This window comes from Plasmodium gonderi (genome assembly GCF_002157705.1).
Source record: "Plasmodium gonderi DNA, contig: Chr12, whole genome shotgun sequence".
In the NCBI taxonomy this organism is placed as follows: domain Eukaryota; phylum Apicomplexa; class Aconoidasida; order Haemosporida; family Plasmodiidae; genus Plasmodium; species Plasmodium gonderi.
Window position 1 is genome coordinate 3,432,145 of NW_021628937.1, and position 25,827 is coordinate 3,457,971.

The 25,827-nt window shown below is 27.3% G+C and overlaps 2 protein-coding genes across 2 annotated transcripts; one reads left to right on the top strand and one right to left on the bottom strand.

Moving 5' to 3' along the window:
- Nucleotides 1-188: 188 nt before the first annotated feature.
- On the bottom strand, nucleotides 189-16,724 carry PGO_127150 (hypothetical protein, conserved; the record flags this gene model as incomplete). The annotated part of the gene is made up of 2 exons (XM_028689505.1): nucleotides 189-15,801; nucleotides 16,351-16,724. The coding sequence occupies 2 exons, from the start codon at nucleotides 16,722-16,724 to the stop codon at nucleotides 189-191; spliced, it is 15,987 nt and encodes a 5,328-aa protein (XP_028545306.1).
- A 3,051-nt stretch (nucleotides 16,725-19,775) lies between these two features.
- On the top strand, nucleotides 19,776-24,635 carry PGO_127160 (LCCL domain-containing protein; the record flags this gene model as incomplete). The annotated part of the gene is made up of 1 exon (XM_028689506.1): nucleotides 19,776-24,635. The coding sequence occupies one exon, from the start codon at nucleotides 19,776-19,778 to the stop codon at nucleotides 24,633-24,635; it is 4,860 nt and encodes a 1,619-aa protein (XP_028545307.1).
- Between the last annotated feature and the right edge of the window lie 1,192 nt (nucleotides 24,636-25,827).

The window sequence follows — 25,827 nt, forward strand, 5'->3', positions numbered from 1 at the left end:
ATATATGTGCGAATCAATGAAAGCAATTCATTGTCTCATAGAAAGTGAAAAAAATGGTGGAAAAATAATGAAAAGCATGGAACAAAACGAGTAATTGTAGAATTTTGATAATAAGAAAAAAAAAGTAAAAAAACAGTTTTTTCATCCAGATGATGAATACATTTCATTATGTCAACGAAAAGACGGATTTACTCATTTTGTTCCTTGGTCTTCGAATGATCGAGTTTGTAAGTACCCTCATTATATAAAAGAGAGAATACATAATTAATATCGCTGTCCACATTTCCAACATTTTGCATGTGATTTCTAGAATTTTTTAACATATCCCTTATTACTTGCGACCTTTTGTTTGCTTCTATACACTGTTCTAAGCATTCAATCTTACACATTAATTCTTGCTCAAGTTTTTTTCTCTTATTTAATTCTTCTTTATAAAAGTAATAATTTTTTATTCTTATTTTTTCTGTAGTATCTCCAGTTTTTATTTCATTATCAATTTCTTCTATTTCTAGTTTTATTTCATCTCTTAATTTATTTATATAATATGTTATACTTTTTTCAAATTTTATGAACTTTTCATTATAAAGTTGATAAATTTTCGTAAAAATACGTATATCCATTAATTTTAAAGTTTTCATAGCTACGTATAATTCGGATAATGAAATAAGCATATTAAAGGTACTTTCATTAAACATTTCTGAGGTAAAGATATCTATGGAACGGTTGTTAAAAATGTTTTCAAAATTGCTAGAATTATCTTTTTGGTTAATATGTTCTGAAATATCTGGCTTATCCATTTTTGCAATTTTTTTATTTAACTTTTCTTTGGCCTTTTTTTTTTTTTTTTTTTTTTTTTCTTTTTTCTTTAAATAACTTAAAACGTCCAATGGTTCATTTTCCTCACTATTTCTCCTTGTTTCATTATTATCATTTGTTGTTAAATTCAAAGAGTCCAAATCTTTTTCTGATATCAAATCATCTGTGCAATTATCATATTTGGCATTATTATTGTTCTCCTCTGTGTGCTTCCTATTTTTTAATGTTCCCATATGATTATATGATCCATAGCTACGACTAATTTTTATCTCCGTGTTTTCAAAACTGTGCTTTTTTTCAATCATTTCGATTGGTTCATTGTTTTTGGAAGCATTAAATTTCCCTTCACCGTGCTTGATGAGTTCATATTTATGAAACAGAGGAATAAATATGTATTGATCTATGTTCATTCTTAACTGATCCATGGTGTGTGGAAGAATTTTGTTGGTTTTATTAATTTTTTTAATCCAAGATATGTAGACAAAGGCAAATCTCATGGAAAAATCAAACCAATTTTCGTATATAGAACCTACCTTAGACGCCCCTAAAAATTTGTCTATAACTTGTATTATAGCTGATACAAAATATTTTATATTTTTTGTTCTTCTTTTATCTCTTGCATAATTTGGAAAAATGTTAAAGAATTTTCTTTTTTTACTTTTAGATATATCTCCATTTAAATCTAGGCAAAATTTATTTTCATAAGGCATTTGGAATAAAAGGTCTTCATTTTGTTCATCATACCATATAAGTGCTACATTGTTAATGTTTCTGGGCAAATGGTTTTTCTTAATACAAAATATTTCCTTTTCTTTCTTTTTTCCTTCAGCATTATATTTTATATTATGTTCTTTTCTTAGATCAGTGTTAAAATTAATATTATATCTTTTTATAATATTATCTATTGATTCAAATTTTATATTTTCTTTTGATTGTCTATTTGCGTAATTTGGGCTAGTCTTATTTTCAGAAAACATGGATATTGTTTTTTTTTGACTTTTATTTAAAAAAAATTTGATTTTATGCATAACTTTATAGTATAATTTATAATTTGTATGTTTAATGTTATTTTCCCCATATCCAGTAGTTTTTATATTTATAGGATTTTCTGTATTCATAAAATACCTAGATAATATAATTTCCCGGATTATATTATAAAGCATGTAAAAATGGTAAAAAAGAATAACTAAAATTGGAAGAAGAAAAAACTTTTCATAATTCCAATAAAAACTTCCCCAAATAGTAAGAGAAATGAAAATGTTTAGAGTGCTCCCAAAACGTAAAGATCTGTTTAGTATGTTAAAAGATCTGCCATCAAAGGGGTTTGAATATATTTCCAGAATTGAGAATGTTGTTAATATTAATGTGACTAGGATAATATAGTAAAAATGGTACTGAATATTAAATGTTATTAATAATACGAGAATAAAATTTTTCAAGATAAATATAAATTCAAATATTTCCATGCCTTGTCTATACCCTACTAATAAATTTGATAATAAAATATCAAATAATCTGTACTTATTTCTCTTCGAATATAAGGACAGTAAAATTACGCAAAAGCCAGCATAAAAAAATAAGACAAGGAAAAATATAATAAGTCCAATTAGGAACGAATGTGAAGCAATTGTGCACTTTTGTGTGGTCAAATAGGCTAAATACAATTCTGATTCTTGTGATTTATATTTTACTGGTTTGCAAAAGAAAAGTTGAATAACTTCCATAAGTACATATGGCGTTGACAAGGCAATAATTAAAATGTAACATGGAAATGTGTCATTTAAAAATAAGAAGAGTCTTTTTCTTAATTTTTCATTTCTTTTATTTATAAATCGCCAAGGCCCAAACATTTTTTTATTATAAATAGTCTCAATGGTTTCGTTTAAGTATGTACTATACATTTGATTATCACTTTTCACATGTTTCAACTCGTATTTTGAATATTCCTTATTTTTGTTGTATCCATCTGAATTTTCAATAGGTTCACTTTGCACATGTTTTGATATATCATCTTTAAAAAATATTTTATTTTTTTTTCTTTTCATGAAACCAATAGTGTTTTCATTACTTATCTCTAATTTGTTATTTTTTTCCTCGATATTTTCCGAATCATCCATACAATTTTTTTCTATATCGTGTGTTACTGTTGAATGGTTACAGGATTCTTCATCCTCTTCCTTTACATTGTTACATATATAAATTTTTTTTTTCTTTCCTTTTTTTAGAACTGGTTTGTCATTTTGTTCATCTGTTAGGCACTCCAGTTTGTATTTTTCCTTCATTTCTGGAATTGTGCACAACATATATTCGAATTTTTGTATCTCCTTTTTGTGCCATGTTTTATATAAATGAATGATAAGAAACATGATGAGCGTTATAAATATGGCATCAAATAAAGGCATAAAGATATTCATATATTTCTGCAAATACCATATCTCGTTGTAATGCATGTCTGAATCGTAGTAGTGAACAAAACAACCAATCCTCATGTAAAATGAAAACATTTTCAGATGGAAAAGGAATAAGATTTTATATATGTACCAGTATTTTGTAATAAATGAATTTATAGTAGGTGAAAAAAAACCATACGCGATAAGGGTAAATGAACAATTGAACCAAATTTTCATTAAAATACCACTTATGTAAAATATGTTTAAAGAACTATTATAGTTCAGTGAAACGATGATAATAATAATAATATAATAAACAAGTTTTAATAATATTATATATAATATATCATAGAATAAAACTGAACACCTGTGGCATTTAGATTTAAAATAGTGCATATCGTATCCTTTTTCACAATTATTACATTGATATCCTGTGGAACCTTTTTGACATAAATTTGTTATGGTTCCTAGACATCTGTCAGGTAATGTACATTGGTGAATGTCCGGTAACCTTTCAAATTTTTTGTTTTTTTTTCTTAATTCATTCGCCTCATTTATATACTTGTTAAACATTTCTTCAACTGATAGTGTCTTTTCATTACTTTGTAGAAAGGCATGTGTTGGAGATCCATGAGGCTTTGTTGGTGAAGAAATAGATAACATTTTTTTTAAATAAAAATAAATGTTTTTTGCATAATTATTTGTATCACTCTCATTTGAATTTTTTCCTCTTTTGTCATTATTTTGTTCATTTTGTACATTTTGTAAAAATGTAATGGCGTTTGTCTGAAGGAATAGCAAATTATGTGTTTCTTCTTTATCTACTTCATTTGATATTTCCTTATTCACATTTTTTTTGTTTATTTTTTCTATGAATTCCATATTTAGGTATAAATCTTGACTTTTATCAAAAAAAAAATAATTTTTTTTTTCGATATTTTTTTGAATAAACAAGAGTAAATTGTAATATGGGTAAGAATATTTTAATTCGTTATTATCATCTAGGGGACTCCAATCATTATCCAAATTTTTTTCCTTGTAAACTGCATAATGTCCAGATATAGGATATGGATTTTCATGGTCTAAAATACTTATATCGTTATATGCCCTATTTTTCAACAATGTGAGAAAAAGGTGAATATTAAAACCTCTGTTACACACAGCTCCTTTGGGGCACATTTTGCAACTTTTGATGTGTTTGTTATTCTTTGGAGTTTTAGAATTTGTAGAATTTTCATTTTCGTCTTCCGAAGTGACAAGGAAATAATTGTTTTTACAAAAACATTGGTTTTCATATGATGAACCTACAAATGTTGTCGAGAAATGTGGACAAACTCCAGAACAGCTATTATCATATTCACTTTCCTTGAATGTGTTAGGAGGGCATGGGAAACACTTTACTTTTTTATCTTTTGAAGCTCTCAAAACTTTTCCATGAATACATAAACAATTATTTATTGAATTTCTCTGTTTTATCCCTTTTGGAATAACTAATTCTTTAGGGCATTTTTTGGGTAATGTGTGAAATTGGCCTTCTACGAGTTTGTTATTTAAAATCAAATTCGATTTTATTCCTCCTTCACAATAATGATTATCTAAAGAGCATGGTTTACAGACAGCTATATAACGTTTTAACGTTTGATTGTTGCCTTCAATAACTTCTTCTTTGCTTAGAGTATTCAAACTGATTTTTATTATTTCTGTCGTGTAATATATATTATTTTCTTTCTTTTTCGGAACAATAAAATATTTTTCAATGATATTTTTGTAATTAATTTTTTCTGAATTAATAAAATTTTGCAATGTATCAAAATCGAGATAATTTCCTGGGGTGCACGAGCAATCGTTAATGCTTGTCGATCCTATATTGGCCGTTGAAAAGGTTAATGGGCAATTTTCGCACTTAAAATTTCCTGTCGAATTTTTGTAAGTACCTCTATCGCACACAGAGCATCTGTGCGTGACAATTCCGGCATATGAATAACCTTTTAAGCATAAACATTTATCAACACCTGTAGCTAATACAACTTCTGTTTTAGAATTAGGTGGACATGTTATTAAGTATGGAGTATGATTCCCTGGGCAGAATTTTTCCATAAAGCACCCAAGGACTTGATATTTTTTATATAATAAATATTTACTATCTCTATTGATTGAGCATGTAAAAATAGTATTTTTTTTATTTCTTAATATAAAATTTATATATTCTGAAGGAATTTTGGATGGTACACTTTTTTCTATGTTTTCATCCAAAAAATGGTCTAAATGGGAAGTGTAATCATAAATATCTTCGAAAAAATAATGTTTACATTTAAAATATCCAACAATTTTTTTTTGATTATTTTTTAAAAATATTTGTGTATATGCTACATTTTTCCTTGAAAATTCGACTCCTGTACAGTAGATATTCGTTTTACAGGTGTGTACGCAGGATTGTAAATTAGGTTTGTAAGAGATAGTGTAATTGGGATTATTTTTCAAATGTAGATTTACATGGCAGGTCACATTCAACATCTTATCCGATTCCCAGTTGTAGTGTTCTTCTATGTTTTTCAACAGTACAATGAATATACTAAATAGGGACGTTCGTTTTAAAAAATCGAGATTTTGTAGATTTTTTAGGTTATATTTATTCTTTTCTGCGTTTATTCCATTTGGTTGTACCTCTACTTGATCATTTTTATTCCCATTTCGGTGCCCAGTGTGCGTATTTTTTCCATGATTATTATCTAAATTGTGAAAAAGTTCATTAAAATTTTGATCTAAAAACAGTTGATAAACATCGTCATCTAAACTCTTAACATTGTCCTTGAAATAACTGTAAATTCTATTTTCTGAATTTATATCGAATTTATACCTTACGTATTCTATATTTATAGTCCTGAACATGAGAAGAAAATATCCCTCCAATGGCAAACAGTTTTGTATCGACGTCGATCCTTCTGATTCTGTGTAGGTATTGTGAGGGCACGGAAGACATAATTCCTCTGATATATTATGTTTAAAAAAATTCTTTGGACAAATTTTACAACTCAATTTGTTACTATACTTGTTTCTTCTTTGGTTTATAGAACCATATCCACTTTTGCATTGACAGTCAAAAATGGAGGAGGCCTTTTTTCGATTTACTATAGAATTTTTGGGACATCCTTTTTGATTTTGATCAAAGCCTTCACAGTATTTGTTACTACATGGTATACATTTTTCCCTTTTATTATCCAGATAATACCCACTTTCACATAATTTGCATTTTGTTGGTTTGGGGATATCAACCTCTATTGCAAATATTTCTCTATTACGATTGTTATCATTATTCCTTTGAATCTGTTCATTATTAATGTTAAGAATTTTAATTTTTGTGTTATCATGGTCAGAATTATTTTTGTCAAAATAAGCGTATTGGAATGTGTTTTCTTTCAAGAGAAGATCTTCATCATAATTATACACGGTGTCGACTAAACCATAGTTATGATTATTAGGAATTGCAAAAATATTTGTGTCTAAATATATTGGATCATACAAAGAGCAATAGATAACATCTCCTTTTACTTTACCAATAAAAGAAACGTAGATACAAGTTTTATTTTTTTCATCAAATATAAAATTTTCTTTACATATGCACTCATTCTTTGATTTTGCTCCTTCTTTAGATATTTCATATTTATTACATTGAATTATTACACCATTTCCAGGACAATAATAATCTTTTCGGCATAATAAACATTTATTGTTGCTTTCGAAATATCCTTCATTACATGTACAAGACATTTCATCATAACTTTTAGCTCCATATACAATGCTATTTCTGTTGATGGGACATCCTTTGATACATATAAAATTACCAGTACTTTTTTTGTAATAACCAGGTTTGCACTGTTCACAACTTGCAGTTTTTTCAGAAAATTCATATCCAGATGAACATAAGCAGTCTGTTATTAGTTTGGATCCACTTTTCAATGTTGATGTATTTTTAAAGTATTTTTCACATTTTTCGCATTTTAATTCCACATTATCCCAAAAAGTTCCTATAGGACAACTTTCACATGCTTTATTTTCAACATTAAATTGTTTTCCTACATCACAGTAGGAAAATAAATCCTTATATATTTTAATTTGGTGTTGAAAATGAGTTTTGGCAAATATTTTTAATTGAAAAACTCCAAAGTAATTTAATTTTCCCGTTATTATTCCAGTTTCATATGAAATGTTTAATTTTGTTAATTCGTCCACATTTGTGCATTTGTTATCAGAATTCAGGAAACAAAAGAATATAACTGAATCGCTGTATATACCTATTTGTGGTTCTATGTTTAAAATATCATTTGAATTATAATTTTCTGCAAAAATGTAGTCAAAAGACATTCTAAAATAGTGATCAAATGAATTGAAATGATAGTGATAAATTATATTACCCTTGTACACTTGTGACGTAACTATTAATAAATTTTGATCTATTGCTATTACTTTATTAATACCATTATTTTTGTAACCTTTCCTTAATTGGATTGCTTTAACAATTTTATATTTCTTCTTATTTAAATCTATGATTTTAATTTCGTTACTTTTTATTTGTGTAACGAATGCTATATTTGTTCTGTGTGTGGTATGCCCTGTTTGTTCTCCATGATATATGTAGAAATTTAGTGGATTTTTTAAAATGAATTTATGCGATGACGCGTTATAATCTTCTAGTTCAGTAATTTCTTTACTTTGCAAGTTGTAGCTAAAAAAATTATTTCTTGTGGAATCTAATATGTATAGTAAATTATCCTGTATGCTAATAAATAAGGGAGTTTTTAAATTTTTCATATCGATATAATTTATTTCGTTTGATAAATAATTTGGAGTTTGTACCGGATTTAGAAACTTTTTAATATTTTTTTGGATTATATTATCATAAATTAATTGGTCTATATTTATAGGAACATTTCTTTTTTTCCTAACATTTCTACTGGGTTGTTCAACTGTGATAAAATTTTTTTCAACTGATTGATTTTCTTGTTTGTTTGTTTCTTCAGGAGTGTTAGATGGCATTATTTGTTGATACTTTTCATTTGTATTGTAACTAGACTGAATGATCTTTTTTTCCTTTTTGAAAAAATCGAGAAATGTGTATATGAAGCTTTTTTTCCTTGATATTTTTTCACGTCCCAATATTTTATGCAAATGCTTCGTTAAACTGTTGTTGCTTATCTTTGTTTGTAGATAATTATATAATTCTCTTAAATTTTTGCTGAGAGTATTGTTTCCTTTATTCGTTATCGGTTTAGGAGAAATTGCTGAACCATCACCTACATTATCATTAGGATTAACATCTAATATTATTTGTTCTCCTCGTAAGTCCTTATTTGGTGGGTTACTTTTTTCACTTTTTTGAAGTGAAGATGTTTTATTTTTTTCATTTCTGATATCTTTCCTTAACATGCGTAAATTCAAGAAATTTCGATGGATGTCCTGGTTCATATGGTTGTAATTCCTTTTGTTTGCATTTTTCAGCATAATGGCATCATTTTTAAATGTTCCTTTGTTCATCTGTAATGTATTTTCTATGGTTTTCGATTCTTCAGAATAATTACTACCTCGGTTAGTGTTTTGCGTTGCATAAGTTGTGTACACATTACGATGGCTTGCTGGATTATCATGTTGCATGTTTTTGCTAATCGTTGTTTTTTTAAAAATTCCCATATTGTGTTGATAGGATTTTAAATGTTTATTGTGAATACTTCTTTTTTTTTTTCCTTTATGGATAATATTATGAGGAATTCCATTAGACAGAATTTGTAAGCGTGCAATTTTTCTTAAATGTAAGTCGGTTATGTAAATGTATTGTTCATCAAAATCTATATCAACTGGAATTAGCAAATTATGATTAGTTGTAAAGGAAAGATTGTTATCACTTGTGTAAAAGAATATATGCATTTTTGTTAAAATTATAGTTCCATGTTCTTTAATCTTGCATGATATTAATTGATGATTTTGTATTTCTGGAAATATTTTACCTAATTCTTCACTTTTTTCAGAAAATGCTAATTTTTCCATATCAAGCGTTATTTTAAAACTACCATTTCTTTTTATAACATAGGCATCATGTGATTTGTTACTTGCGCATACATTTAGTATAATATTCATTTTTTCAAGATTAGAAAAAATGATATTTTCATCAAAGAATGATTCTAGTACTACGTAATAATTGGTAATGTTTAAAATTCCTACATCATAATATATATTTTGTGACTTATCCATTATACACAATTTATAATTATTCATTTTGTTTATAACTATTTGTTTAAAAATGATGTATTTGTGTTTTATAGTGAACTCATTATTTTCAATATAGTGTAGGTTAACATCTAACTTATAGCAATTGTTATTAAATTCAACGATGTATAATGTGTATTCATGATCCGGAATATTTTTTCCATATATCTTTAATTTAAAACTAGAATTTTTTAATTGTATTAGTGTATGATTCTTATAAAATCCCACATCATTTGAATTTTCTACCATTATATAATTATATTTTCGAAATTCTTCGTACAAATTAGTAAATTGTTCTATGATTAAATTTTGCCTTTTAATATCTTGGTCTAAATTAGGATGATAAACTTTTAATACGTTATGTAATATGTTCAACTTATCGTCTTTATTAATGTAATAATTTTTACCATCCATTAAAAATGCTTCCACATAATTTCCATTATAACAACATAGTACAATTGATGTATCTTCTGTAAAAATTATATTTTCCAGTATAAAGTTAATTGTTATTCCACTCTTCTGTTTATAGTGCATTATTTCTCTACTGTTAGCTCTTGGGGATTTATTGGACACTGATAAAGCAATTATTAACTTTTTCCTTAGTTGTTTACTTATATTTCCCTTTTTTTTATTATTTGAATTATCGTTATTCATCTCGTTTTCATCTTCACTATTGTAGTCTTTGTTATTATCATTAATATCTGTAATGGACATATCATGATGTTTGAATTTCATTTCTTCAAAAAAATAGTTAAAAAAAATGTCTCTTCTTGGTTTTATGTTTACATATGATAGAAGCAGAGCCCTTAATTTGTTCATATTTACACCGCTGCCTTCTTTTTTTTGATGTGAATTGAATGTAAATCCTGTATGCCTTAATACATAATTATGATTAAGTGGATTGGAAGTGTGAGATAGTTCATTATAATCTATTATTCTTAATAGATACGTACTTTTAAATGTGTAAAAGTATGAACTGTAACACACAACAAAATTTATCTCATTTTTGTAATGTTCTTTAAAAATATTTAACACTTTTGATTTGAAACTAGCATAAATAAAAGCACTGTTTTGGAAAAAAGGGATAAGAGTGAGATTTTGATTATTTTGAGTATTACAAATATCTTTTATATTGTCGTTATAAGAATTCATAGCAACAAATTTTATAGAATTTCCATTTAATGAATGCAAATTAGATGTCTGATCAATTTGATTCTTATTTTGTGTAATTCGTTTATTTAACGTGTTGTTGTGAACTAAGCCGATATATGTATAACTCCTCGTATCTTGGCAATTTCCGTTAGTATAATAAAAACAGTAACATATTTTTATATGTTTTTCTTGAATATTGATTATCCTATAATTTTGAGAAACCCACGTAAATGAGTCATTTATTTCTTTGATTATTTCCCTTGGCTTTCCATACATCTCTATACTTTGTTCCCAATCATTGTTATAATTAATGTTATTTATTTGAATGGTATTATCAAATAAGTTTACATTTTTGTCATCTGAACATGACGAATAATCTGCAACAAATCTGATTCTGTCATTTATGTTTATCCATTCATTTAAATATGAAAAGGAAAAGTTTCCATTAATATCTGTGTTCACTTCTAAAACACTGGGGCTAGATAATTTAAAGAATCCAACCTTCGTCAAATAATCATTATCATCACATATGTCTTTTGAACACCAACACACAACAATTCCTTGAGAAGGAAAATTAATAAGTACATCATAATATTGTTCGTATTCATTTACCCGTGGATAAAATGTTAAAAAAATTTTCCTTTGATTAATTTCCAAACATAATTTACTTAAATCTTCCATTAAATCAATTGGGAAAATTCGAATTGCCCCTTTTAGTACTTTGGACGTCTGTAATTTAAGAATAAATCGCTTCATAAAATGTATGGTTGAGTTTATTTTAGGTTCTATTAATACAGCTGTATGCACTTTAATTTTCATAGCTTTTGTATAATATAAATCGGTGGTACTGCAATTTCCCTCTATCAATTCATAACAAGTGCACACATATATATTATGCGATATGTCTTTGTTTCTATGCGTAAACAAATAACTGTAGTTGTCTGCATCTAAGATTATTAATAAATTTTTCCATTCATAACGTATAATATTATCTTCTATTTCTTCTTGCGTATGAGAAGTTAATAATTGTTGAACTGTGTCGGAGAGAAAAACTCTCTCACTGTAAGTATCGTTTTTTCTACACTCATTCGAATCTTCATATTTTTCATATATGAAACGGATAAATATATTGTATTTTGAATAGAATTGTTTTAATTCTAATGTGAATGGATCACCAGAAATTATTTCTTTATTCTTATTTTCATTAAACATACCATAGAACATAACACTTCCAACGTTATAGTAAAATTTATCAGTGCGCCTATGAAATGCACATATTTCATACGTTCTTGTTATGTCTGGAGGTACAAAATCTATTTTAAAATCGTACAAAACATCTATAATTTGTTGATTAGAATATTCGATTTCTTGAATGAGAACAATATTTCCACGTTCACTTTCATAAATTTCTCCATACTCATTTTTACACTCCTTTGTATCACTTAATGTGATATAAATTTTTTCTATATCTTCTTCTACAGTATTACTATGAATTCTGAAATATGTTTTATTCTCTAGAGTATCCTTTTTTTCATCCCCTTTCTTTGAAGCATCAATTTCTTTTTGATTATGTATTCGTTGTTCCCTAATTTTTCTTTCTTTTTTTGTATGCATCTTTTCCTTATCAACAACATTCTGCATTTTTATAAATGTATTACATGGTATTCCAGAAAAACAGATATACTCTTTGTATTCTTTAGAGCCAGGTAAGAAAACCATAGCTTGCATAATACCTGTTTTTAATCCCTTTAAAAACTCTGAACTGAAGTTGAAATCCTTTACTGGCCATATTTTGGTATTATATTTACTTAAATCATCTAGTAGTATTTTGTTATATTCATCATCATCAATTTTTATAACCATAGGTTTAAACTGCTTTTCATTATCACAAGCATCATTTTCTGTAATTTCACATATACATAGATTATATTTTTTGGGAAATTCTAATTCTTTAAAAAGATTCAAAATATGACCTTCTTCATTTAATTGGGATTTCAAATGAAAGTTTTTGATGTTCGAACAATCATCTTCTAGTAAAAAAAATTGCTCTTTATTTCTATAATTCATAAAGACATTACTTGGTGGTTTGGTTATTGGTACTATTGGTTTTATGGAATATTCTAAAGAAGAAATTTCAGTTATTAAGTATTCCATATTTTCTAAAAAATTACAAAATCCTGGAATTTTTTCATAACACCAACATAAAGAAAATTTCGTGTTAATTGGTTTCATATTTTTGCATGTCAACTTAAAATCACTAGACTCTAAGCATTCCTGAGTATTTTTTAGAACTTCTGTCCTTAGCGTGTTATATATTTTCATTATTTTTCCTTCCTTTTCTTCATTTTCTTCTATTTTGCCCTCCTTTTTTGATTCATCTTTTGCTTCCCTTTTTAATTTGTTTGCTACACTTTCTGCATATTCATTGTTTTTATATAGTACACTCAGAAAATCACAGGTTGGATATCTTATTACTTTTATTTTACTATGCTCAATATTCTTAAAATAGCCGTCAAGAGTAATTTCTGTTTCATTCAAATTGACAATTTGATTGAGTTGTTGCGATGCACCTATGTAGTGAAGTATACCAATATAATTTTCTCTAAATATCCCCAAAATCTTTCTTGAGTAAATTATTTTATAAGGTCCTGGTTTAATTTCATACATATTATGCCCCGAGAGTTTAAGGGTAATAGAGGAATTTCTTATACCCGAAAATATCTCAGATTTGTTGTTTTTGTTTTTTGGTATTTCTTCATAGAGTATCGTGAGTCTTTTTGTTTTTGTAATTTCAGCATATATACTGTAATGATACCATAACAATGTGAATTGTCCTTTATAAGAACAGTCAGAACCTATGTAACAATAAAAATTAACTTCTTTATTTGGTCCATCAAAAAGGATCGCACTAGTAATTGCATGATTATCCAATATTTGGTTTGAACAGTTATATATATTTATAATTTCTTCTGGAGCAAAATGATTATTATTATACTGTGTCGCTCTTTTTTCCCGACGTACTTCTGACGTCATAGGAGCGTCTTGAAAAATGTGAGTATCCTGCTCTGGATTATGGGTGAGAACATGCTTACAATAATGACATTCTTTTATAAAATATACTTTATTATACTTTAAATGATCATATTCTAGATTTAATTGAATTTTAGGGGTATTATTATTTTTATCAATTTCAATCTTTTTATATAAATTTGTTTCCCCATTATAGTATGAATATATGTACAGAGTTTTTCTGTCATTGCACAATTTTTCATATCCTATATTAATTACATCGAATATTGTGTTTGGAATATTATTGTATATAATGAAAAAATCTGTTTCCATGAAAAATATAAATTTCTGTTCTTTGTAATTTCCACAAATACTTATGTCCCTATTCAGCAATTTTATATTCATCTGACTAAGCTTGTAGGATATGGTAAAATCAATAGCGGTTACATTAGATGCTTCATCACTTATCTCATTATTCTTTTTGTAGTGAATTTCTACATCTGCGAATTCATATGTATTACATGAAGTTCCAATTTTTGATATCCACATGTCTGAAACGATTTGTGATGGAAATTTTATAGTAAAGGCACAAATGTAAAACAATTTACAAACATATTTTTTTTTTTCTAAAGGTGTTATATAATTGTCTATATTAATATTCGTGTATGAATTATAATCATCCAAGTTGTTACTCTCGTTACACTTTTCTTCAAGAGAACACATACATATATAGTACCTATGTTTATTTAAATTGATCACATTTTCTACTTCATACTCTGCTTCTGCATCAATGATAATATCTTTGTAAAAAGATTCCTTAGGGAAATCATTATTGGTTTTTAAGAAAAAACCTTTATTCGAATGACAACTTTCATTATCCTTTATTGCAAATTTCAAAAGTTTGGTGTTTATATCTTTATTATATAATGATATAATGGCACTAAATCTTATAGGATCTAATGAATTTACATTAAAGTTAATAATTTGCTCAATTCTCACTGAACCTATATCAAAATAATTAATTTGTTTCAAACATAATCTCATAGTAGTGGCATTGAAATCTATATTAAAATTTAATTTCTCATTTTTAAATATGAATTCATTATCATTATTATCTTTCAAACTGTTATATTCATTTAGTGCTGTTGCCTTATGAGAACATTCGTATTTTAGGTATGGGCCTGAGTAATTATGATATTCAAATGTGTGTACCATATGGTTTATAATTACATAGTTAATTAGAGAATAATATATTTTGTATTGAGGATTTACCGTCAACTCTATGCTTAATAAGAGGTCATATTTTTCTTTCTTCTTTAAACATAAATTATTTTCTTTAACTAGAGGGTTATCACTAATCAGATACAAATAATCATCTTGTTGTTTTAGGTGCGTTGTTATTTCTTCATTTTCGAGGGTTTTATTGTCACAGGTATTATAAGACCATGTAAAAGTAGTGCTTTCTACATTATCAATAATATACTTAATTTTTTCCTTATCAGTAAATATTTTTATAACACATTCGGAACCTATGAAACAGATAATTGGTTTATATGTCTGTAGAAAAATTATGGTACCCACCCCTTTATATTTTAGATTATCTAGTATGCATACCTCATTGTAGTGTGTGCTATTATTATTGGGAAAATGGAATGTGTAATATTCTCCATCTAATATATAATCATTTTTTAAGATAGGATTGGTTGCATCCGAACAATTTGTTTTAAGTACTAAAGTTTCATCAGTAATATTTGATACATTTTGAAAAAGGATAGCATTAATTGTTACAGAACAGGATGGATTTTCAAAATTACAGTAAAATGTAGTATGGATAATTTTTTTGTCAACAACAAATGTGCTAAGTAGTAAACTTATGTTATTATTTTTAAAACATGTGTAATAGGTGCCATCATTTAATTCATGGAATTTTGTTACATGTCCAATGATGCCAACGCAATTTGATACATCTATATTTTTCACAAATGAAGACTTTAAAACAGTTTCACATTTTTCATCTTCCGAAATGAAAAAATCATCGAAAAGGCCAAAATAATACTTGAATTTATCAATGTTATCATCGCTGCAATCGGTTAATTCCCCTACTTTTATCTCCTCATTATTCTGTTTAATGGTTTGAGGGATATGCAAAGATTTCTCAATGGGAGATATAAGAGAACTGAAAAAAAAAAAAAAAAAAAAAAAAAAACGAAAATAGATGAATTAAGAAGCTATTCGATTATGCAATATATATGCAAAAATCGAGGATGCGCACTTTGGAAATATGTAATATAAGATGGGTTACGAAAAGGGAGAAAATTTTTCATCTTTGAAGGCATGTACAGATACATGCTCATATGCTTTAATGTAAGAAAATTAAAAAACAAGGTTTCAACCGGAGAAAATACCGAAGGTTCAATTATCACATTTGCAAAAGGTGAAAATTAAGCGAGAGTAAAATGCGTAAACGTAGCATTTATATGTATATTTAAGGGGAATCGACATTTTAACAGAAGCAATATTTTTTAACTTTTAACGTAAAAAAAAGAGGTTTAAATGGAGAGCATCCTGTGAAGGAATATTTAATAAATTTCTCTATATACACTTAAGAAGAACATTCACAATTGAACAAATAAATGATTAATTCGGAGCAAATATGCATAACTATGTGGAGGAATAATAATAACATTTATGCACAACAAGAACACTGCACATATGCTGATGTTACCATTTATTACTTTGATCCTTAATGAAAATATGTGCATCCTGTTTTTGAACAAATAAGAACTTTTTTCCATCTTGTATTTTTGCAATCACTTTACCCAAATAAGGACTAGGCAAAGTACAATCATTTATTCCATTATCATCATAAATCACATAGCTATCACTAAGCTCAAAATTAGGAGTACCAATGCCATCTTCATCTATCTTCAAAATGGCTATGTATGGAGTTTCAAACTGTTCAGCATGAACACTAAATGTCTTAACCTCATAAGTAAAGTGTGAAATGTGTATATTAGCCTTTATGCTTTTTAAGAAAATTATCAAGCATATAGCAAAAAAGGAAAAATTCAAGATGTTAACCATTTTTTTTTGTTCCATTTATTATTAGAATTTAATTCTGTGCATTGGCTTGTAAACAATTGGCATATTAATCTACATGTGTCTACCTAGTCATGCCTTTACATATGTAGATATATATTTAACCAGTTGAAAATAAAATCACATTATAAGAACTTATGTTTTTTTTTTTTTTTTTTTTCTCATGCAACAATTATGTTGTAGAAAAACTGTGCAAGTAATTATTTTATTTATTTACAGAATATGTAAAAAGGCAACAACATGTTACATTGGAAAAATTTGTGTGGAAAAATTTCAACGCAAAAAATTCTTGCATGTCCAAAAAGTTGCTTAAATTAAAAGGGTGCACATTTTTTGGGAAGTAGGTGCCTCAAGAGGGTTAAAAATTAATTCACAAATGAATAAATAAAAAAATATGTATGCATTCGAGAAATCTTAAGAATTTAACAAAAATATTTTTATTATAACAAAAATTTTATTCTTTACATCACTAATCACAAAAATAACAATCTATAGAATATATATATATATATATATATATATATATTTTTTTTTTGTTGTTCTGCGCATAGAATTATTTCTGAGTTGTTCTGAGTTAATGAAAATTGTGAGCATTTTTTTCCTTTTTTTTTTTTTTTTTTTTATTTTATTATATATTATTTTTTCTTGTCTTTTATCGTTTAATTTTGTCTTACATACTAGTTTATGCTATTACACATTTGAAGAAACTTTTTGTTGTCATATTTTCCAAGTTTTTATTAGCTACTACTTTAAGTTTATTTATGTGCATGCAATAGGCAACTCATTTTTACATTTTTTTTTCAGTAATTCGGATTTGCCGTTATAAAGTTATTCTATTTTTTTTTTTTTAAGGAATAAAAAAGAAGGAAAAAAAATAAAAGAAAAAGTAAATTAAAAGAGTAAAGGAAACTATTTTTTATGCTTGTATTAATTTTTTTATTTTAGTCATTTGTGAAATGAACTTATGATTTGAGCAAGCAGAGTTGTCCGATATTTCGTAGAAGGTAGGTATGATAGCATGAAAATAGTAGAAAAACATGTAAAAAGGAAATGTGAGTATTTTGTGTACATTTTCATTGAACTGCATATTCTTAATGAAAATCCTTGTCAAAATTGAAAAGCGTTTAAGGAACTATTCTTATTTAAATATTTTTAAGTGAAGCATTTTTGTCATTTATGTTTTATGTTGATTTGTGTGTACGACTCATTTTTTGTCCTACTTATATTTTTTCATGTTTGTTTTAAACTGCACATAATTAAAAATTTATTTTGTTAAAGTAGATTATGTGTTTTATTTTATTTTTCTTGTTCATTATGCCATATGAGGTGGTTATGTATCTTTAAAGTAATAATTCATTTGGGGGTGTTGCAATGTAACTCTATGTTTTTGAGGGCATATAGTTGTGTGTGTAAATTCATATATGGCAATTTTTCACCTAATAGTATGGGCGTATGAAAAAAAAAAATTTAATAGTTTATTCCGAATAAATAAAACAGTACTTTAATAACATCGGCATATGGCATTAATATGTGTACATTCTCAAAATCCTTTTTTTTTTTTTTTTTTTAATTTCAAATGGTCTATATGCGGTTATATAAAATAAAAACATAGTACTTGCAAATTTTTAAATTTGATATAACAACGAAAACTATTTTAAAATAACATCCGTTACTTGGAATTGTGCAAGTATTAATTTCATTCTACATATATATATTTCCATATTTTTTTTTTCAGCACATGTATATATGTTCAACTTGCATGATATATCTTTAGAAAACATGCTTTCGGTTTACAGTTTAAGTCTTAACGTTTTTTAGAGGGAATTAATAGGGATTTATTTGATACATAAAAGTTTAAGGAATATTCATATAACTTAATTATCTATACTGTTCGGAAGAGAATAGTGCGTAAGTTTCTTTTCTTCTTCTCTTTTTATTACTTTAAGGTGTATATACACAACAGGTCTGAAACGAAATTATCTTAAAAGTTAAATTAGGTCAAAGAAAAAGTTACATTCTTATCTCATAGTATATTTGATTTTATTTCAATTTATTGTTAATTATATGCGAGTTATGCAAACAATATGATGTTCCTCTCTCTCCCAACCTTCACATTTTTTTTATATGTAACATAATTATTTTCCAAGAAGCATATGTTATTTGTTTGTCTACACAAAGTGATGTATTCTTTTATTAAAACATGAAAGAATTATTTACACTTAAAGAAATATATAAAATCCAGAATATTAAAAAATAAGAAATATAAAATTAAAGGAAAATTAAAAACTTATAAAGAATAATATTTACATTTTGTATATGTTAACACAAATGACGTTATAAAATTAAGAATTATAATTTGTCTAGAATTTAGATTAGATATATATATCTTGCGATCTTATATGTTTTAAATTGATATATAATTTATTGTTTAGACTTATTTTCTTTTGTTTGTTTATTTGATTCCATCTTTAGTTCCTTTTCTTTTTCTTGTCAGAATATAGGTAAATTATTATATTATTTTTTTTTTTTGAGAACCGAAAATTTGCATATTCTGTAGGAAATATATACGTATGTATACACACGTATTTTGTAATTTTCCTCATATTTAGAATAATTTTTATTTTATCATGCTATTTTTTTTATGTAAATTTGTTCTATCATCACCACAATCATCTTTATGACCTTTTTTTTTTTTTCTTCTTTTCTATTTATTTATTCTCTTTTTAGAGATGCAGGTCTTTACTGTATAAATCGTTGAATAACTAGTTTCATTGTCACCTTTTTATGTTTTTAATTTTTATCTTACAAATTAAGTTTTATTTTTATATTTCCTTTATCCAAAGAATTAGTAAATTTACTGATATATTATTGTATGCGGACAAGGCAACTTATGGTTTTCCTCTAACTATTTGATCAGGTTGTTTTAGGTGCCTTTTTGGTTCGACCTTTGTGTGACCCCCTTTTTCATTATTTTACATTATAATACGATATATTACATAGTTTAACCCCATTTTATCCCATTTTTTAGTTCAAAATTTTTGTGCTAGCAAAATGAATTATGTATTCTCAGTGCTTTGGTGTATCTTATTGAGCTGCCTTGTAAGAGGACAAGAATCTGCTACAAATTTTTACAAGTTTGTAGATTCCTTCGCTTCATCCACATATATTTCAGAGGAATCTGGAAGTTCTCTTTATGATGCGAAAAGAGCTATACAAAATAACCCCAGTTATTGGTGTAGTTCTGGGAATCATGCAAAGGATGAAGAAATTACTTGGACTGGTTATTTAAATGCAAAGGGATTTATAAAAGGAGTAAAAATATCATGGGAATACAGTCCAGAAATGGTAAGCATATCTGTGTCTAGTGATGGAGAAAATTATAAAAATGTTATTCCTTATAAGAGAGTTTCTGGAAACGAAGCTTCTTTTGCAGAAATATACTTTTTTAAAAAAATAGAGGAAGCTACATTTGTAAGAATTGGATTAAAAAATTCTATTCACAAATATTTTGGAATAAGGGAAGTGAAAATTATTGGTGGAGGGGATCCATATTTTATCTTATTATCAGGCATTACAAGTGATAATGAAATGTGTTTACAAGTAGAGGAAGGGTTGATAAATAATGATAATACCTCTGTTATATTAGATTCATGCATAAATGCTTTAGCAAGTGGAGACGGTAGAGAGTTGTGGAAAACCAATTCTAATAATCAAATAATTAGTGCCTTTAGCGACCCTCCTAAGTGTTTATCTGTTGTTAATTTAGATAATTTAGAAAATAACAATATTGTTTTATATGATTGTTTAAGAGCTTTGGAAGATGGTGATGGAAAGTCTAATTGGATATTTGAATCTAATTCACAAATTCGATTACAGAGAAGTGGTGAACCTTTATGTATTTCACAAAATAACATATATGGAAATGTACCAGGAATTCATGATATTCTTCTCAACATGGATGTGTCCGTTGATTCTAATTCAATTTTGGATGATGATCATAATCCTGACAATACTATAGATGGAAACTTGAATAGCTATTGGGCTTCCGCAACATTTGCAGATAACTATGATCACTTGGTTTCCTTCATTCTAGATTTAAACAAGTATGCAGAAATATCAAGAATAAAAGTTTTTTGGGAATACCCTCCTTTACATTATAGCATAGGTGTCAGTACAGACAACCATGAGTATAAAACCATTGCTGAAAATTTAGCAAATCCTAGCTTTGTAACAATAGATTCATTAAAAAATGTAGAAACAAGGTATATCAAGATATCAATGATTAAGCCCCATCCTAAACATGGTGAAATGGGAGAACAGTTTTTGTATGGAATAAGATCCATAGAAGTTCAGGCGAACAATTTAGAAACCGTATTACGTTATTGCAGAGATGCAGCTAATTCAGATGATGCTAGAGATAAATATTTTGTTGAATATATAACTGAATTTGATCAAGAATTAACTAATAAACTGATTAATCTTGAAGATGATGTATCAAAAAATGTAAATTCTATCAGTGAGAAATTATCGAAATTGGAAGAATTATTACCTAATATTGAAACCTGTTTACAAGAAAAAAAAGAATATGATGAGGAATTAAAAGTATCTAAGGAAAAGGCAAATGAATTAAATGAAAAGTTGTCATCATTAGCATCAGTGAATTTAATTCATGATAACGATTTACTAAAATTAGGTATGCTTCCTGGTGATTCATCTTCCTACCCAGCTAGCGATTGTTCTGTTATTAAAAATTCCCAAGAAATACCCCAATCAGGATTTTACTGGATAAAGCCCAAATGTGCACCCGAACCTTTGAGAGTATATTGTGACATGCTTTCAAGTACATCTATATATATATGGAATGGAAATTCCTCCAAATCCCCAGATCATTTAATTACCAACATTATCAATTCAGTGGATGATATTAGACAACATTGTGCTGAAATAGGATTAGAACCACTGATTTTAAGATCAAAAAGTCAACTAAATAGTTTAATTTTATCGTTAAAAAAAATGGGATTCATGTTAAATGGAAAAAACAATATTCCATTAGCTTATGATTATTCTTGTGATCATGGCAGTTGTAGTGGAAAGTTTCATGATTTGTTAAATGGCAATATAGATTTAACGACGCTAATTTATTTAAAAGCATCTGAATCACCAAATAGCACAAAAGTTAGACAAACTGCTGGAATATCATATGATGATGGATCTTTTAAATTTTTTAACTTGGAAACATCGGATATATCTGCCATAGTTTGTTCTACTAATGTAACAGAGAATGATGCTGTGGTACAATATTTGAGTATAAACTGTGAAACCACGGCAACTGAGGATCATTTTAATTCAATTGTAAATACCAATGTGGTTGTGCTATGTCCATTAGGGTGTGAAAATGAAAATTTTAAAAATAATGAAGTATATGGAAGTAAAGGAACATATGCAGATAACAGTTCTATTTGTAGAGCAGCAATACACGCAGGTGTGGTGGACAATAAGGGAGGGTTAGTGAACGTAACAATTGAATCTGGAATGGACCGTTATGAAGGGTCCATTAATAATAATATAGAATCCATTTCTTTAAATAAGGAACCAGGGGGATTACTCGATATAATTACTAATGATAAGGAACAGGATATTAAGGAAGAAAGAAGCTTTTTTCATCATAGGACGATACGAATTAGTAATTTATCTGCTGATTGTCCTATAGACTTGTTTCAATACAAACAGACGTCATTTTTTCAAAGGTTAGACACGACAAAAGAAAGACAGGAAATGAAACACAATGAAGAAGAAAATAGAGAAAGCATTATTTTTCATGAGTTAATTACAGATTTGTTAAATAACATTGATGCTATTCACGGGGTTGATCCTTCAGTAATTTCAATTGTTCAAGAAGAAGCAGTAAGAGTTATAGAAAAATCTAAGAAGGAATTAAAACCAGCTGATTTATTATCCAAAAAGCAGACTGATGATGCTATAAATTTGTACAATATAACAGAAGATTTAGCATTATATCTATATGACTTATCAGGAAAATACATGGACGATTTGGAAAAGTTGAAAGAACGTTTAGAGGAGTTAAAAAAAGCGCAAAAAGTAGCTCATAACTTTGGCACATTTAAATTGAACTATGAAACTATGAAATTTTCATTGCATTTCCATATTTTTGATTCAAAACTAACAAAAAATGTGTCTAGCACTTGGGGATATGCAGATACGGATATATTAGGACACAAAAATAGTATTGGTCAAACAAGCAGTATTTCGAACATAGAAATAAGTGAAGGATATTATGCAAAATTGAAAGGATTCAATTTTTATGACTTTGAAATAAATGTAAGTATGTTAAGCAAGGGAACGGGGTGTATGGGCATAGTGTTTAGAGCTAAGGATGATTTTAATTTTTATTTATTTGATGTATGCGATAAGGAAGGAATAAAAAGATTGTCTAAGGTTGAAAATGGAAATGTGGACATTTTAAAGGAGAGCTATGGAGAAGTCACAGTAAATACTAGATGGAATAAGTACAAAATTGTAACAAGTCATGCAAATATTGATATTTATGAAGTAGATGAAAATTCAAATGAAATTAATATATTGAGATCTTTAGATGAACGGTTCTTGTCTGGTACTGTTGGTTTATATTCTCAAATTCATGGACAGGGTTCATTTTTTGATGATTTAGAGATTATAGCTCGACCATGTTCTGAATTATCAAAAAGGGAGGAGAATAAAAAACAGAGGGAATTTTCTGATTGTCCATACTATAAGGAAAATTACTTAAGCGAAACGTTGTTTCCATATATTATTATTAATGATGTGGATTATGACTGGAGTTTTGAAAAGGAGGATGACAAGTACATAGATCAAGAAACGAATGAAGATATCCATGATAGAAATGATAGAGAATATTTATTATGCTCAAAAAATGTGAAAGATAGCGTTTTTCCGAGTAGGGAAAGGCGTGATAGCATAGCGCTTTTAAAACAGAGGAAGTGCTCTGATGGATATTTTACTTTATACATGAATTTCTCTAAGGAAGAAAATAATACTAATGATAATGATGAATATATAAAAATTCTTTTCAACTTTGTAAACGAAGAGAACTATAATGCAGTTGAAATGACAAATGATAGCGTTAGGATTGTAGCCTATAGGAATGACAAACCTTTAACAGTATCTGAACTGACAGATAAGGACAAAATTAAAAAGGTGTTAGTACAAAATGAGTGGGTTAATATAAAATTAAATTTCAATAAATCAAAAGTTATGGTAAACATAAATAATAATGAGGAAGAATTAAGACTAGACACAGACAATGTTGATATAGATATGAATTATTCAGGTCAACTTGGGTTCTTGGTTCATAATTATAGGGAGGTAAAATTTGCTTCGATCCTTCTTTCACCTGTTATATCAAATTCAGATGGAAATTTTATACAAACTAAATCCAAGGCATGGGGAACTTGTGAAGATTCTGTACATGTATTAAATAGAAGGTACTCATGTGAAACTGACATATATCCGAATGAGACAAAAGAAAAACATATTAAATGTATTAAAAATTTTTGTGAAGAATGTTGTATGCATCATACACAAATGTTGGATAGTAATGAAAAAAAACAATGCGAAAAACATTGTAAAAAGAATGATCATTTAGCGGCTAAGATACAAATGCTTTTTGAAAAATTTTTGAATAAATGTGTTTCTTTGGATCAAAATGAAGATTACGAAAGGTGTGATGACAATGACACCGAATGTAGAAAGAAAGTTTGTGTACTTTGCTGCAAAAAAGATGACCACCCAAATTCTAAGGAATTGAAGGGTCTATCTATGCATAAGTCAAAGGATATACAGCAAAAAGAAGTAATCGAATGTCAATATCAGTGTAACCGTACCCACGTGTGAGGTAAGCAAAGTGCTAAAGCATGGGGTGTAACGGCAAAATAAAATGACAAATAATAAAGGGGAAAATTTTTGAACTTGTAGTAGCATTTACTTTCATATTTTAACGCAGTTTTTCACCTCTTTAGCTTTTCTTTGTCCTTGTCTTTGTTTTTGTCATAAAACAAGTTGTGTCATGTGGCTAATTTTTTTTTCTTTTGATAAAGTGCGATGTGCATTCGAAAGAAAAAAAAGAAAAAAAAATTTATATCATCTTTATAAAACATATATTTTTTTTATTTTCAACAATTATAATGCTGCATTTTTTTGGGTATTTTTCCTGCCACATGTTCATATGTGAGAGAAAGTATATACATAAGTGTAATAAACGAATTATTCGAGAAAAAGACACCACCAATATGTGCTCCTTTAGCAGTTAATTCCAGATAGATGCTTTGTCAGGTTTTTAGTCTTATTCATTAAAAACAAATATGAACTACGTTTTCCATGAGACATATTTTTTCTCAATTTTAACTTCACTTTTTGTTTTATTTTTGAGAAAGTGTTTAGGATAGTATTGTCGTTCCTTTGAAATGCAATATTAGGCACATTGGCACACAGACGGTTGTGTGTTGCACTATTTCTTCTTTTTTATAACCATTTTGCGTTTCAGTCGTTTAATATCAAAGAAAAAAAAAAGGGGGGAAATGTTAGTAAACAAATTTTTTAAATAGTGATTTATTGGTGAACAAATAGGAAAAACACGAATGCAGTTTATAGGATTTAATAGATTGTTTCTAATTAGTTCTGTTTGAGGCTTATGATATAAAATGGGAAATACATAATACATTCCTTTTATTTTCATGCGAATTTTCTCATACATACGTCCATGGTAATATTCTAAGAAATCGTTTTTTTAACGTTATTTTAAAGTATTTTTTTTCCCCCCACCCTTTATGTCATTATTAAAAAATGTTGCTTTTTAAAATAATCATGTTATTATCCCGTTACCTTTACAAATGGTCACTTAAAAATAGATATGGTATCTATTTTAAAAAGTAAAAATATACAATGGCATTATTGTGTAATTATGCAACATGGTAAAAACATATTACCTGGGGGTCATCATGTAGTTTATTAATTTATCTGAATTACGCGTGTTAAACTGTTTTATGATAGTTTATCATATCCATTTGAAAAAATAAGCATTTGAATA